The sequence below is a fragment of the Barbatula barbatula genome (genome assembly GCF_947034865.1).
Source record: "Barbatula barbatula genome assembly, chromosome: 14".
NCBI lineage: Eukaryota > Metazoa > Chordata > Actinopteri > Cypriniformes > Nemacheilidae > Barbatula > Barbatula barbatula.
In genome coordinates this window covers 3,740,493-3,755,168 of record NC_136777.1, presented here as the reverse complement: position 1 = coordinate 3,755,168, position 14,676 = coordinate 3,740,493, and the positions used below count along the sequence as shown (strand labels likewise).

At 38.2% G+C, this 14,676-nt stretch overlaps 1 protein-coding gene across 1 annotated transcript; it reads right to left on the bottom strand.

Annotated features, from left to right (window-relative positions):
- Positions 1-216: 216 nt before the first annotated feature.
- LOC306903780 (uncharacterized protein) lies at positions 217-14,240 on the bottom strand. The gene is made up of 16 exons (XM_079473244.1): positions 13,963-14,240; positions 8,963-9,027; positions 7,463-7,543; positions 6,470-6,526; positions 5,671-5,862; positions 5,326-5,451; positions 4,503-4,551; positions 4,166-4,256; positions 3,943-4,084; positions 3,767-3,871; positions 3,519-3,597; positions 2,860-2,893; positions 2,691-2,765; positions 2,510-2,612; positions 2,322-2,425; positions 217-2,231 (listed from the first exon to the last, which is right to left on the bottom strand). Exons 1-16 carry the CDS (start codon positions 14,015-14,017, stop codon positions 2,105-2,107), a joined length of 1,485 nt encoding a protein of 494 aa, XP_079329370.1. The 5' UTR covers positions 14,018-14,240; the 3' UTR covers positions 217-2,104.
- Between the last annotated feature and the right edge of the window lie 436 nt (positions 14,241-14,676).

The following is a 14,676-nucleotide window of genomic DNA, read 5'->3' as shown; positions in this document are numbered from 1 at the left end:
CAGTGTCCATTATGCAGTTCTGAACATCTATCCTGAATGGTCTGTCTTTATGAAATAGAAATAAAAAAATGCAGATGGTGAAATCAATTTTAAACATTTATTATTATTATTATTATTATTATTATTATTATATAGAGTTTCTCCAATGCAGTGCTAAATAAAAATTAAAAGAGACGGAACAAAGAACAAAATTTGCATCATTCAACATTGAATTTTGCAAAGAGAATAAGAACAAAATGACAGACATAAAATGGGACAAGCCACAGAAAAATTAAAAACAGGGAAAGCAGAGAATATGAAACTCCATTTCATTTCATAATCTGCTAACAAAGGAAGAGCTGAGCTCTGATTTGATTTTAAAAGCAAAATGACAAGGTCCTCCTTTCCTATAATAAATGTAATGCACGCTTAAACAAAGTGCTCTTTCTGCAACTCAAAGAGTAAACTAATGTCGGTGTCTTTACCCTTAAATACACTTATACAGGTCTTTCCTCAAACTTGTACAAATTGCAATGATCACAGCATTGTGCTTTATTCCCAACAAAGACTCTTTTCATGACTTATTAATATCCCCCCACAATTTGCAGCACTCCGTTCGAAGGATATATTTGCTTCTAGATTAATAAAATCTGATAGAAAAAGTTCAAACTAATGCTTTGAGGCACTCTGGGCTGTTTAATATTTTTTTATATATAAGGAGCAATGCAACTACATGCACTTGTGTGATAATGCATATAAAACCAATGCAGTCATATCTAAAAACCACGTAAATCTACTGCAAAAAGAAACTCATTCTGAGTAGTGTAAATAGTATATAACAAATGTGTGAAAATACCAGATGTGTTTGCCCATAGTACATCAAGTAAACATTAGTGTTTCTTTGGTTAAGTGTGTCAAAAAAAAACATGCAACAGGAAGATCAACGTTTGCCAAATATGTCAGAACAATACCAAGCGAAACAAAGATTTGAACAAGATAGTCGTGAAGAGTCTTAACTAACTTCCATCTCATCGACTGAAGCCGAAACATGTTAAACAAAGAAAACGATGAAAAGCTGAGCTCAGCAAAGACGACAGACGTTTCCTCTGGCACTCTTGCATAATGTAAAACCGCAAGACAACTTTTATGCGCTTGCGATCACACGAATGTATAACACTAGTCTATGTTCATAATAAGTCATATCCAAACGGCCAGAAATACCATAACTGTACAAAATGTGCATCCTTAGAAAGCTATAGGAAAAATACCATGGAAGATGTAGAACATCAACCAGCAGCAACGTGAATCTGACTTTAAAGACAAACTTGTACTACAAAACATGTTTCTTTGTTGAAGAACAAGACCTGTAGTTGTTTTGTATAGCAGAGGTCATCGGCTGATGTATTAAAGTGCAAAACTATGAAAACCCAAAATAATTTAACAAGACAGATTTAAGTTCTGTATAAGGTTGGAAGCTTTTGCAATACTGATGTGTCCTGAACAGCTGGTGCACTTTAAAATAAAAAAATTCAATTAGAAATCACCACAAACATGCAGAATGAAAAGATGGTGTGTGTGTGTGTGAGGTGGGATTTAGGTTAAATCAAAGTTTCAATAAAATCTAAACACACACAAATCTAAACTACTATCTTCCCTGAAATGCGTTACCCTTTTCTCTTCCAAAATAAAATCCACAGGTGGCAAAGTATTATTCTTTGGTACGACTCCAATCCTCTTACGCAGAATTAGTCTTTCAAATCAGGATAAAAAAGTCAGACCAGATCCGTGTCTCTTCTTTGGCTTGGTGGTGTTGGCACAGGAAGAAAGAACAGAACATACAATATTAAAGGCCACACAAATCTCTCGCGATGATGCCCTGGCCCTCCGCACCACACAAACCTCACCTCATAACAGATGCTGCTTTCATAGAAGCCCGTCTGCTAACCCCAGTGAGGTTCAAAGTCTGACAGTGAAGTCACATAAAAAAACTCTGAACCGTGAGAACTTTCATCAGACTCTTATCCACAATACTGGTCCACCCCGTCCCTGACCTACAGATAATCAAAGTGAAGGTTCAACCCAATCAGTCATGTTGTGAAGGAGCGAAAGAGAGGCTAGTGTTGACTCAAGGCTGCCAGTCTTTCCCTCGATGTTCAGGAATGTGCTGATAGCGACACCTATCCTCAAAGTGACAGCCGGTGGTCCTCCAAAAGTAACACTCATCGCCATTGGTAGGAACTCTGCGTCTAGGACTGAAAAAGTGTTATTGTAGCCGGTGTGGTCACTCACGAACAACATGTTAAAGAATTAAATATTGAAAAATAGCACAAAGTTAAAATTACCCAGCAGCCCCTGCAGGTTGTTGAACGGCCGGTGTTGGAAGGGCCCTCTGAATCCGTCTGTCTGGATATCGGACCACCAGTCGAGTGTTCTCAATAAGAAACCCCTAAGATCAAACAGTGTTTTTGTTTTTAAAATACTATTCCGTTATACATTTCAATAAATTCGATTTAGAAAAGGTCACACGCACGTGAAGTTTCTCCATCGCACGGGAGGCCATGTTAGCATTCTTGTAGTTAACAAATGCACAGAAGCGTTCGTGCAGAACTCGAATGCTGTCGATTTCTCCGTAACTAGAAAACGGCACCAAATGTTAAAAACAAAAAAAGATTTTCATTTCATGTAATGATGGCTTGGGTATCGCGTCTCACGTTTTGAAAAGGTCCCGCAGATGTTTCTCTGTCAGTTCTGTGGTCACATTTCCCACCCACAGGGAGTTGCAGGGACTTCACGAAAGAGAGAAAAGAGAGCTTATTAGAGACAGTGAAGAAGAGACGTTTGCAAAATGCAAAGTTGAAATCAGCAAACATGATGACTCACCCGGTCTGGAGAAGGCCACAGTCTTGAATTGATGCTGCAAAATACGAGACAACGTGACCAAACAGTTCACCATTGACTACCATAGTAAGAAAAATGCTTTAGAAATGTCTTTGTTCTGTTGAACACAAAGGAAGATATTTTGAAGAATGTAGGATGGCAAACTGTTCTGGGGCACTTTTGAATACCATTATCATTTGTCCTACTATGGCAGTCAATGGTGACCAAGAACTGTTTGGTTATAAGCACTCTTCCAAATACAATTATCTGTGTTCATCAAAACAAAATAAATGTTTACAGATTTGGAACAACTCAAGGGTGAGTAAACGATGAGTACATTTTATTTTTGAACTGTCCCTTTAAGAGCACACATCATCCAATTCTAAAAAACATCCGATTTTACTACAGAGGGAGAAATGTTGACTAGCTATATAATTGTAGTGCATCTTGTTTAGCATTCAATTAAAATATTAATAAAACATGTCAGCCTTAGTGAACATAGCATCAAATTATGGTCCACAGAAGTCAGTAAGTTGGAACAAAATGATGGTGAGTGATGACAGAATTGTAAATGTTAGGCAAACTATGTCCCAAAGCCTATAATGCAGATTAAGAAGAAAGCAATGGCACCCTCAAGTGGCTTATTTTTGTAAAAATCTTACACTTAGCTGTAATAACAGCCTGCACAGAGATGTATTTTTCCAGCAATTGTATACTTTGTTCCTCATCATAACCAAGAACCTAAAAAGAAAATGCAGAAAAAAGCTTCCATCCACTTTAGGTCAAAACTTTTACTGCTTTAATTCTTAACGTGATCCAATTTCTTAAAACAATAACAAAAAAATAACTATTATTTTGAGCACAAGATTCATGTAATTGCTTTTTCATGAGACACTGATCTGTCGTTTACCACAAGTTGTTGCACTTTACAGTACAAGAGGTCATTGACGGCTTCTTCGCAGTCTGCGTCCAGCTTCAGCACCTGTTCCATGGCTTTCTCAGCTTCACTGTACCTCTATCACGCACAAACATACATGTCAGTACATCAGTACTGTACATAAAAATTGAGCCAAAAGCACATCACACCTTAAGCCCCATAAGTGCACTTCCTCTACGGTAATAGCCTTTGGGCCAATCAGGAGCCATCTGGATGGACTTCTCAGCATCCGCAAGTGCCATTGGGTACTGCTCCAAACAACAGTAACAGTAGGAGCGATTTCCAAAAAACCTGCTTCCCCCAAACGAAAGCGAATTAAAACCAAGAATAACCCCAAGAATGATGTTTGATCGATATGATTCAAAGTATAACCTGTAATCTTTTGGGTCACATTTGATGGCCTCTGTAAACAAACTGACCGCTTGTTCATACTGGCCCTCCTGAACGAGTCTGATCCCTTTTTCTGGAAAGAAAAGAAAAAAACGACACTTAAATCTGAAACACTGCACTGAGAGGATGATGGTACTTCTGGTAGACACTGAATGAAATGCAATTTAAAAGCAAGTGATTTACTTCTGTCGTTAAAGTTCTATAGTTAAAACAAAGGAAAATATTTAACTTAACCAATATCCTGACCTTTTAAAACACTAAACCCGAGTATGTACTAAACACACAACAAAGCAAGTTTGTGAAAGAAGGGAATACAGACCTACTAGTAAGGCACTTTTTTTTGTTACAGCATCGGATAAGCAAATATCCTGCAAAATAAATGTAACCATGTATTAATTGATACAAATGGGTTAAATACAACCTAATTTCAAACGAATCATGCCACAAATCAATGCAATCTATTGACAATAACAATAAATAAATATTCCTGGAATTAATATTTATAATTATCATCCACATATTTCATGTCATGCTACCAGCATACAACCGCTAGTCATGACCTGGAGATATTCTGTGAATTGTATACCTCAAACTGACGTTTGACCCACAATGCTCTCTATGTGGTACATTGAACTTTAAAAACATGCAGAAGTGCACATGACCGCATTATCTGAATATTTATTTTGTAAGATAACTTCATGCATCGCACATATACAATTCCCTTTCAGAATGACATTTATAATCCACAAAATAAGAATATTAATGAATCACGTATAATAGTATTAACACACAAACCTACGGTAAACATGAATAAAACACCTCAAACTTAACACACAATAAACAACAAGCTATATTGATTTATTTTGCTGTGTAGGGCTATATGTCCTGAAAGCACCAATAAGCAACAGCTGATGAAATTGTGGTGTACATAATTTTCCGCAAATGAAGAATAAAAGGATGGTGAGTGATGAGCTAATACAGCAAAATCAACAATACAGTAAAGCATGTGACCTGTCGCTTCAAAGGTAGCATTACAAACTAAGAAAACAAAAGCTTATATACAACAACGCCCTCAATGTTCACAAGCTTCCTAGAGGTGGCAACGCATTACAGTACACAGAAATATCTCACTTAACACTCACCTCCCCACTTCTGCTCTCGTTCTCTTTGTTCTCTTTCGACTTGTGGGCTCCTTTACTTTTGGCTTTGGGTCGAATGTGACTGACCGCATTGGCAACAAAAGCACTGTTGACATCCCACCCTGGGTCCTGAAAATAATAAAACGATGTTATCTTTAAAACTTTATCCTAAATTTAGTTAAGCTTGGCTTCATGGCTTTACACTGTACATAATGTAAACCCTGCTTTTGTGGTTTTATCTGCATGTTTATGTGTTTGCCAACTTTGATTTGTTTAAACATCAATCTTATTTGCATATTAACAAGCAGCTCAACTCTGGCACTTCATTGGCGGTCATAGAATCAGCACCTCCTCAATGGAGCGGGTCGGCAGCTGCCGATTGCTTTTGTTTCCCGAGCCCAGTGGAGGTCCCGCTGGAGTTTTGCTCGGAGGAGCAACAGGATTCACTTCCACTTTCGAAAGGTTGAACTCTTCCACTTCCTCTGGCCCCGAATCTTCCGACTCTTCAAGCTCAGAATCAGCTCTGACAAGCTCCTCCCCCTTAAACAAAAATCACATGCTTAAAAAGCCTGTTCTTGTGCACACACCCATGTGATCTCGAGTGAAAATATAGTCAGCACAAGAGAATACAAGGGACACCAAAATAAAACACAGGGGTTTTGTTTCCAAAGTTAGCGAGCAGCCTACAAAAACAAATAAGTGAATGATTTCAAAACTGCTCTATAAATGCAATCTTTTATTGTTTTGCAGCCGAGACACAGATATAATGTAGAGGGCAAATATAATGCAGAGCTTAGATGTAGTCAAACTGGATTTGAAACCCCTACGTTATATCTATGTAAGCCTTCCTACACTCTTAAAAAAAGGTGCTTCAAAAGGTTCTTCGAAGTCTGAAGTACATCAGAAGAACCTTTCTCTTTCACAAAAGGTTCGTTGCGTGGTCTTCACATTATAAAAAAGGTAAGAAAGAGGTGGTTCTTTACAGAATCTTTGTCTAAATGGTTCTTTGTGGAACCAAAAATGGTTCTTCTATGGCATCGCTGTGAAGAACCTTTTAAGCATCTTTATTTTAAAGTGTACTGTGTGTAACGTATGGAGTAATTCAGTGTCAGTAGAAAACTAAAAAGTTCAAATCAAATAAACGTACCTCTTCCGTACATTCATTCTTCTTAACCCCTTCTAGTTTCTTTCTCTGTCGCTGGCGCTGAAAACAACGTAGAAGATAAAAACAACCATAAAGTACAATGCAGTGTACTTATTTACCATTATATGGAAGTTCATGCCCTGCTTGTCATGGTTCTGTCAGGGTTTTCTAGTCTGGTGGCAGAATCATGACAGAGCCACGTGTTTTGTGTGGAGAGAAACATATTATTGTCAGTCATGACATATGCGTTCTCTCCGGTCTTGTCTTTGGCCCCGCCCCTATAGTTTCCTTGTTAGCTTCCCATCAGTGTTTCATTACCTGCACCTGCCAATTGTTAGTCTCCCATATAATGTTCTTGTGTTTGTTGTCCTGTGCTCGTTCTGTTGCTATATTGCCTTGTTCAATGCTGTTTAGTCTGTGGTCATCTAGCCCAGTCAGCTATTAGTCTTTGTCAAGTGTTGTTTTAGTCTAGTCCAGTCCAGTCAATTTTTTGTTCCTGCCGAGCTGCGTGTTATTATCTCTCTGTGTTGTTTTACCCCTTTGTGGGTCTTATTTTGTGTTTGTTATTAAATCGTTGTTTCTCCGCACTTACTACCTGCGCTTGGGTTCTGTCCTTCCGTAGCGTGGCACTGCTATTTACATGATTATTTCAAGACTATTGTGGCACAGTAACCACAAATTTACTATTTTATCACTATAGTAACAGCAACGCAATATTTGAACCATGATATTTGTGAAAAACTATGGGAATACAAACCCTGATCCATTCACCTAAAGAAACATTCTTAATACACTTAATACAATAAAACCAAGGGTAACTTTCCTAAGGATTGCAACTTGGTAATCTATAAAATAATTCTTTGCAAGTGGAAGTCCACTTAAGAGCACACCATGAACAGAACAATAGTTTACCCTCCAGATGAACTCTGGGTAAAAGGTGGTCAATTCTTGTTTGGCGGTGTTAAAGTTTATCTGTCAATGAGGAACTCTGCTTACCTTCCTCTTGGCTTTACGCCTCTCCGCTCTCCTTCTTGCCTTATCTTCCTCACTGAGACCCTCTTCACCTGTTAAGACATCCTGCACCATGCATACACACACAAAAATACAGTCAATTGTCTGACTTCATTGATGTTGAGAGAAAGATGGAACCCATTATGTGCGTTCACACTAAACCTCAAAAGACCAATGAGTACCAAAAGCAGTATTTAATTTACAAATCAATGCCTTGCTTGGTTATATACACATTATAAAACTAACATTTTAAAAGGAACGTGTCGTTTTGTAAAATATACAAATACAAAAGCAGCAATTTTGGACGGATTGGACAGTTTTACTGCTTATTTGGCTGAAAGTGGCAACAAAATGACTGCAGAGGACTTTGGCCTCCATAAATGTGCAGTGTTTAAATGAATGAATGTGTAAATCAGTGTTGCTTCCCTTTTGAGTGGTTATCTAACTAAAATCTAAATAAAAGCTTAACAAGTCCTCAGAGAACTAGCAGGGGAATCATTCTCTGGAACAACAAGCACCGACTAAAGTCAAAGTGCAGAAAGAATGTGCACTATCATGGGCAGATAAGACACTATTTGAATCAGTACAAATAAAACGCTGTGTTCTTTCAAACAAAAGACAGTCAGAGCCACCGCAAGGTATCTGCTGGGAGTATCTCCATTTTGGGCACAGTGATCTGACCTTGATCCAACTGAAACGTTGGAAGCACTGCCAGAAGAGAAGTTCATGCTTAACAAAAAAAGATTTGTGGTTTTGTAAAAGAGAACTTTACAGCCCCTAAGATACCAACAGCCCCTAAAAGGTTTTCAAAGACTGCATTAGATATGAAACCACTGCTTGTCCTTTTTAAAAAATATTACATCTTTAATACTTCCACAATTACCTTATCACAATTGTCTAGTCCCATAGTCATGTTTGGTGTAACCTGAATGTTTTATCACATTAACTATGTTCGTCCACTACTTTTGAGAAACAAGGCACGGTTTCACAGACATTGTTTAGTTGAATTAAGATATTTGCTTTTATTAAAATGCCTTAGAAGAATACATTATTGGTGTGCATCTCCTGGGCAAGTTATGTTGAGTTAAGACATATCACACATTAATTTCAGTCTGGGACTAGCCTTGAGCCTTGTCTGTGAAACCAGGCCATTGTGTCTAAGTTTAAAATAATGAAACGATATGGGTGGAACATAAGTCATTTGTGAAATGGTTGCTTGAATAGTTTGTCTTTCTCTAAATAAAATGTCACTTCGTTTTTATGATGAAGATGCATTAATTCTTTAAGTGTGGCTTAAAGGGATAGTTCGGCAATTAAAATCTTTCTGTGAACTATCCCTTCACGTCGTGAAACAACCTTCGGGGCCTTTATTCAAGATAAGCATTTTTAATGGCAACCTTTAATCAGTTGAATCAAAAAATGAAGTCATATCAGACTTCAACTGTGACTTATATCTTGGACTGATGCGGGTAAATGTTCTCATACCTGCGAGTCTTCGTTCTGTTCAGCTTCACCTGTCTCCATGTCCTCGGCCTGCTCATCACTGGAGCCTGAGAGAAATAGATGAAGAAAGAGCAATTTGTTTCACGAAGGATAATATTACTGCACAAATGAGAATCAAGCCCTTCATTTTGCGTTACAGCATGCAGTCAAAATCGCTTATTATTTGACTTACTACCTTGCAAAGCTTGGAGTGCCATATTGTATTGATATTTCTTAAACAGTATGATAATGGAGTTATCAAACATCTTCAATTAATTTATCCAAGATCACTTAACATACACACTTACCTTTGTAGATAACTTTAGCGTTAAACATGCTATTTTGAGTTTTTGTAAATGCTGGGGGAATTCCATTAAAAGGTGCTTTTTGTGACGATGCTACAGTATGTGAATACGGAACTGGTAACCTTACATCACTTTCATTTATTGTCTTTAAACAGCACAGAAAATACACGTTGAAGTGAACAAAGCATCCTTACAACAGGCCCTCATTTACATAGAATACAATTACTTTTTGTGACAGTACAAATTGCAGAGCGCATCAGAGCGACAGATCAAACTGCAAGCTATACAGGCCTGGTTATATTTCTCTGTTGATAGCATGGCCACATCGGTTGTCATAATAACATTGCAAATCGTGCTGTGCGGTATACCGGTCTGTATTTTTGGTTTGATATTAATTTTTATATTGCCCATTACCTGTGTATGTAGCTTAAACAACGTGCCCGGCGCAGCGATGTTGTATTCACACCATAGACTATATATTAACTATATTATTTTTCTATGTCTATGATTCACAGTCTTATGAATTCAAACCTTATGTTGCAGAGTACAAATACTATTGAAAGAAAAATATCATCAGTCAAGGACACTTCTAAAAAGGGTGTGTTTTCTGGGTCAGCTGCGCAAAGATTTACATTTTCTTCATGACAAACAACCAACAAACGTCAAGATAAAATATACAAACGAAACAACACTCACAAATAAGAGCACTAGCCCCTGCGGGGTTACAACTCAATTTTCAGTTTGTCTAAAGTTCCCTCGAACTGATAAAATGAGTCCTGACAGATATTTTTCCAAGCAACAGAGCTTCACATAAACGTTTCTCAAGATGCCGCATAAACCGCACTCTGGTAAAACAATCCTTTGAAGATCATCGATTGAGTAAGTGTTTATTGCAGGGTACAAGATAGCAGTATAATTCATAGTAATAATACGTTGCTCAAAACTTTTAAGCACCTTCTCAAACTGTTCTGAAGCAAGCTTTTGGTTTATGTTTGTTGGCAGACACTGCTATTAGTCAAATGTTCATAATACAAGTGAAAAACTAAAATAAACTTATATTACACAGTCTGCTGCTCATAACTGCGTTTTTAGTTATAATTAGAATTGAGCCTTTTTCTATTTCATAGGACAGTAGAAAGCCTGTCAGAAACGTAGACGCTCTTGTAGTCGAATGTATTTAAACAGCCACAAAAGACCGCCTACGTACATAATGCGTAAACGAGAGGAAACAAAAATATTCGGCTGAAGACTTAAAAGTTTGGTTTAATGACAAAAAAAAAAATTACCAAGCAAGAATGATTTCTCCCAATTTCAGATTTCTAAAACACATTTACAGTGTCCACCGTGTCTCGTGGCTGTCAGAGCAGAAATAAAACGCTTCTCTCTGTATGCTTATCTGCTCCGGTCACGTTCGATTGTAAATTGTATGCACTTATTTCGTCCATTTGATAGAAAGATCAAACCAAAACGCATCTTAATACCAAGCACAAACAGAGTCTGACCCACGAGCACATTTAAGCAGGAAAGTTAACGTCTTTTAAAAAGGCATGACTGCAGAGTGTGAGTTTCTCCGAGGGTGAGAAATTCTCCGGTACAGAAACAGTATTGTTAATGTTTATCTAGCTATACAATGCCGACGACTAATAATTTAGCCGCTGGGCTCGTCACCAGGTTTTGGTACCTGCGCATACATGTAGCCTAAACTATGTGGTTGAGTTCCAAAAAGTTACTCTCATTCTCAAGTAGCATCATATTTAATCAATGAAGGCTAGATTAAGTAAATTAAAACTATTTAAGTCTTATCATTTTCTTGTGAAGTTATCAATTAGTTAAATTGTTAGCGGGCATATGCCGGTCTGTTTGCCGCAAGAGGCAGCGTTGCGTGTTCCACAACAACGCTTAGCTGCTCACAGATCCACCTGCCTGATAATTGGCCAAATGTGTGGCACAATCGGCAAATGCCGATTTATAAAACAATCCTCAAAAGCGGACGATAAATTGGTCGACCTCTTGCTGTCAGTTGATCTCAGCGAACGGAGTTACTTTACAGCTTTTTTATTTCCTGTATGCGATTCCTGACAGCTGCCAGATTCCAAACCTGCATGTCGAAAAGTGTTCCGTTTTATTATGAATACAGCGTCAAAACAGGCGACCTATATTTTCTTTCAAATAGCAAAACACAGACATTCCTGCCTTGGATAGACATAGATCTTTATGAGCTGTTTAACCGCTTTCCTGTTTCGAAGAAGAGAAGATGCATTAGTGCAAGAAAAACACTGCTCTCCCAATCTCCTCCCTATAGCATTACAACAAAGTTAACACACACGGATGAGTCGTACAGCCTTCGGTCATGAATCACAGCCAGACTGATACCACAAATCTCAAACAGACGTGGATAGGACACGGTCTATACTTTGCAGACTTCTGAAACCTGTGGTCGCAAGGAAGTGATGCGTTGACCAAGACACTTCCTTTTTAATGAGTCATATCTCACTTTAGCACCTTGTGACAATAGCAGAACTAAGAACTGATTTATATAATGGAACCAGTCGCGGCCCACATCTTCCCTGGATCATGCAAACTGTTCCATGCAAATGATCCCAACTGCTACTGTTTTCATTGACGTCTGTAAGTATGCGGAATCCGTTTGGTTATCGTAGCCGGCGATCTTAATTCATACAACGCGTACAACAACGCAGATATTTAAATTACCACTGCACTGTAAAAAAAAAGCGCAGAGAATTAGCTTAAATAAAAATTACGGGATTGAGGTCTGTCCAGCAGCCAACATCGCACCCGTCATAGACATCTCTGTATATTTTACTATAAATGTGACTCACAGGGCAAATGCTGCTCGCAGTGAGAGCGTGGGATAAAAACAATGTACCAGAATATTTCAGCATTTATTTAGGATGATGGATGACGCTGTTATTTGTGATGACATTTCCACCACAGATTTTGAGTAGAAGCAAACAAACCCAAGCTAGCAGTTCCCATAGAAAAGAGAAAGCTGAACGAAAAATACTTTTACTTTACAGGAAGAGTCTTCAAGAGGGGTTTTACACCTTTTTGTCATAAGGGAAATGCACAAACTAAGGATGCACCGATACCATTTTTTGTTCTGGTACTCGCCGATCGTTTGTTTTTAGGTCTACTTAGATTGAAGTAAAAAAATGTATGACAAATAGCACAATTTTACCTGAACATTTACTTACAAAAGTACACAATACACTCTGTGGGCGAATTATAAAAAATTCAAGGGGGTGGTGTGGTAATATGTGTGTGTTATAACTTGTCACCGCAAAGAGTGGTTGGTTAAGTAAACAGGACTTTCATTTTGACTGATCGCCCCAAATAGCGTTTGTTTATGTGTTTGTGTCCCTGTACAGTGAAAATCTGTTCAGCATCACACGTTCAGTACACCCAACCGCGCCACTCTTTAAAACAAAGACACGCAAAACAAGCAGAATTCATATTTAAACAGTATCTGAATATTTCGTTAGCTTTGACGTTTAACGTTAGCAAATTCTGTTTTTATGCCTGGATTCCTTCCACGTTTACAGCATTGCAGAAATCATAGGACTCTATGTATGTCACATGAAGTATTGGTCTTTGGTATCGGTGTGTCATTACGAGTAAATGATCTTGGTATCGGACCCTTTACCGATACTGATATCGGTGTATCCCTAGCACAAACCAAAACACTGATCTGAACAATGTTACAACTAGAAGTGTCATATCGGCCTCATGTACAGGCAGCCAGTTGTGATCACAGAAATAAGCTGGCGCCACATGAGAAACAAACTGGACATATTCCACTACCTCATCTTTACCGTGGGGAAAAGCCGTTTTAAGGTAAGAAACGACGCCCAAATGTCACGAACAGACAATTTGGTTTAGTCATTTGTACATAGGTCATACATGTTATTAAAAGACATGTTTATATTTAATTTTTCAAAAACGATTTGCTGCACCGGGTTACCATGTGTTATTGGTTTTGAGCAGTGGTTATCTGGAAATAAGGCACCTGCAAATATTGCAACTGGCCAATCAGAATCAAGCATTCTAACAGAGAGAAATAGTTATCAGGCCAATGTGCTGGGAAGAACAAAATTTTATAAAGAAAATCTCCAATGACACGTTAAGGCTTACCTCTGAAAGTGGAAACGTCTAATAGTGCTAAAATATTATTATTACATCAATATCTAACATTTTCATTCCCCATTAAGTTCTAAAACAATGCATTTAAACCCACACGACATCTGTGACTGCCAGGCCTGCTGCGTGTGATTTCTCCAGTGTTAAGATTCCTTTCAAAGGATCTATATGAAGTATATATTTAACTTAACGTCTGTCTAAAAACTGCCCTTTCATTTTATACTTTAAAAGTCTGACTTTACAGAATATCATTATAATAGCCCATTCTATTCATGGGCTCGTTCAACACATACATCAAACGGTATTTACTTACCATCTACAACCCATCCAAACGTTAAATGACATTATATTACAAACCATTGTAAGCATACGCTCGTGACTTCTTTGGTAACGTTACTTTTATAACCTCACCCACATTCAAACTATCCACGGAGTCGGTTAACAAGGCGATAAGAGGATCGCGGTGTTGGTTTTACGGCTCCGACGGAAAGAAAAGTTACTTTGTAACTCGCGAAGAAAGTTTGCGTGCGCGCAACTCACCGCTGAGCCCCAGTAACCGGCAGAAATCCAAACTGAACTTCATAAGTCCGACCATCCAGCATTATTATTCTCAACACAGCGACATGTGCACGACAATAACGCGTGAAATAACGTTAAAGCGCCGGATAGATTGACATTTTTAAACTTATGCAGGAAGATGTGTGTTGTGTCTCTTCCTGGGCGTCGAACGAAGCGTCGGACGGAGCTGCTGAAGCACCTCCCAGCACGAGCGTCTTAAAAGGGCCGCGTGGGCCCTGATATTTAGTTGGCGACGGCACAACTGCAGTTCAATTCTCAGTCGGTTTATATGTATATTACCTGCGATGTTTTATTGTTTCCATTTAATTCTCATTTTTTACCGATAATCCTTTGGCATGCCTGTGATTTCAATTTTATGCCTCACCTGGAAATTCCCATGCAAACTGCTAAAATAGATTTAGTATAGACAGAGCATATTTATTATTTGTTTGTGTGAGTGAGTGATATGTCATGTAAATGCAAAACAGTAAAGTATTCATATTTACATAACAACATATCTGCACCGCCACATGATTCCACTTGCTGTTTCACATTTGGTTGGTTGAAAGTTGGCTATATAACCCGTAGTTTTTGGCTGTCGTCCCTTGTCTGTTTGCTTCGAAGCCGTACAGTTTCTAGCATGCTCTTCATGTTCAAAAATGCTGTCTGGAACGAGAATGTCCCTCCCCCTAATAC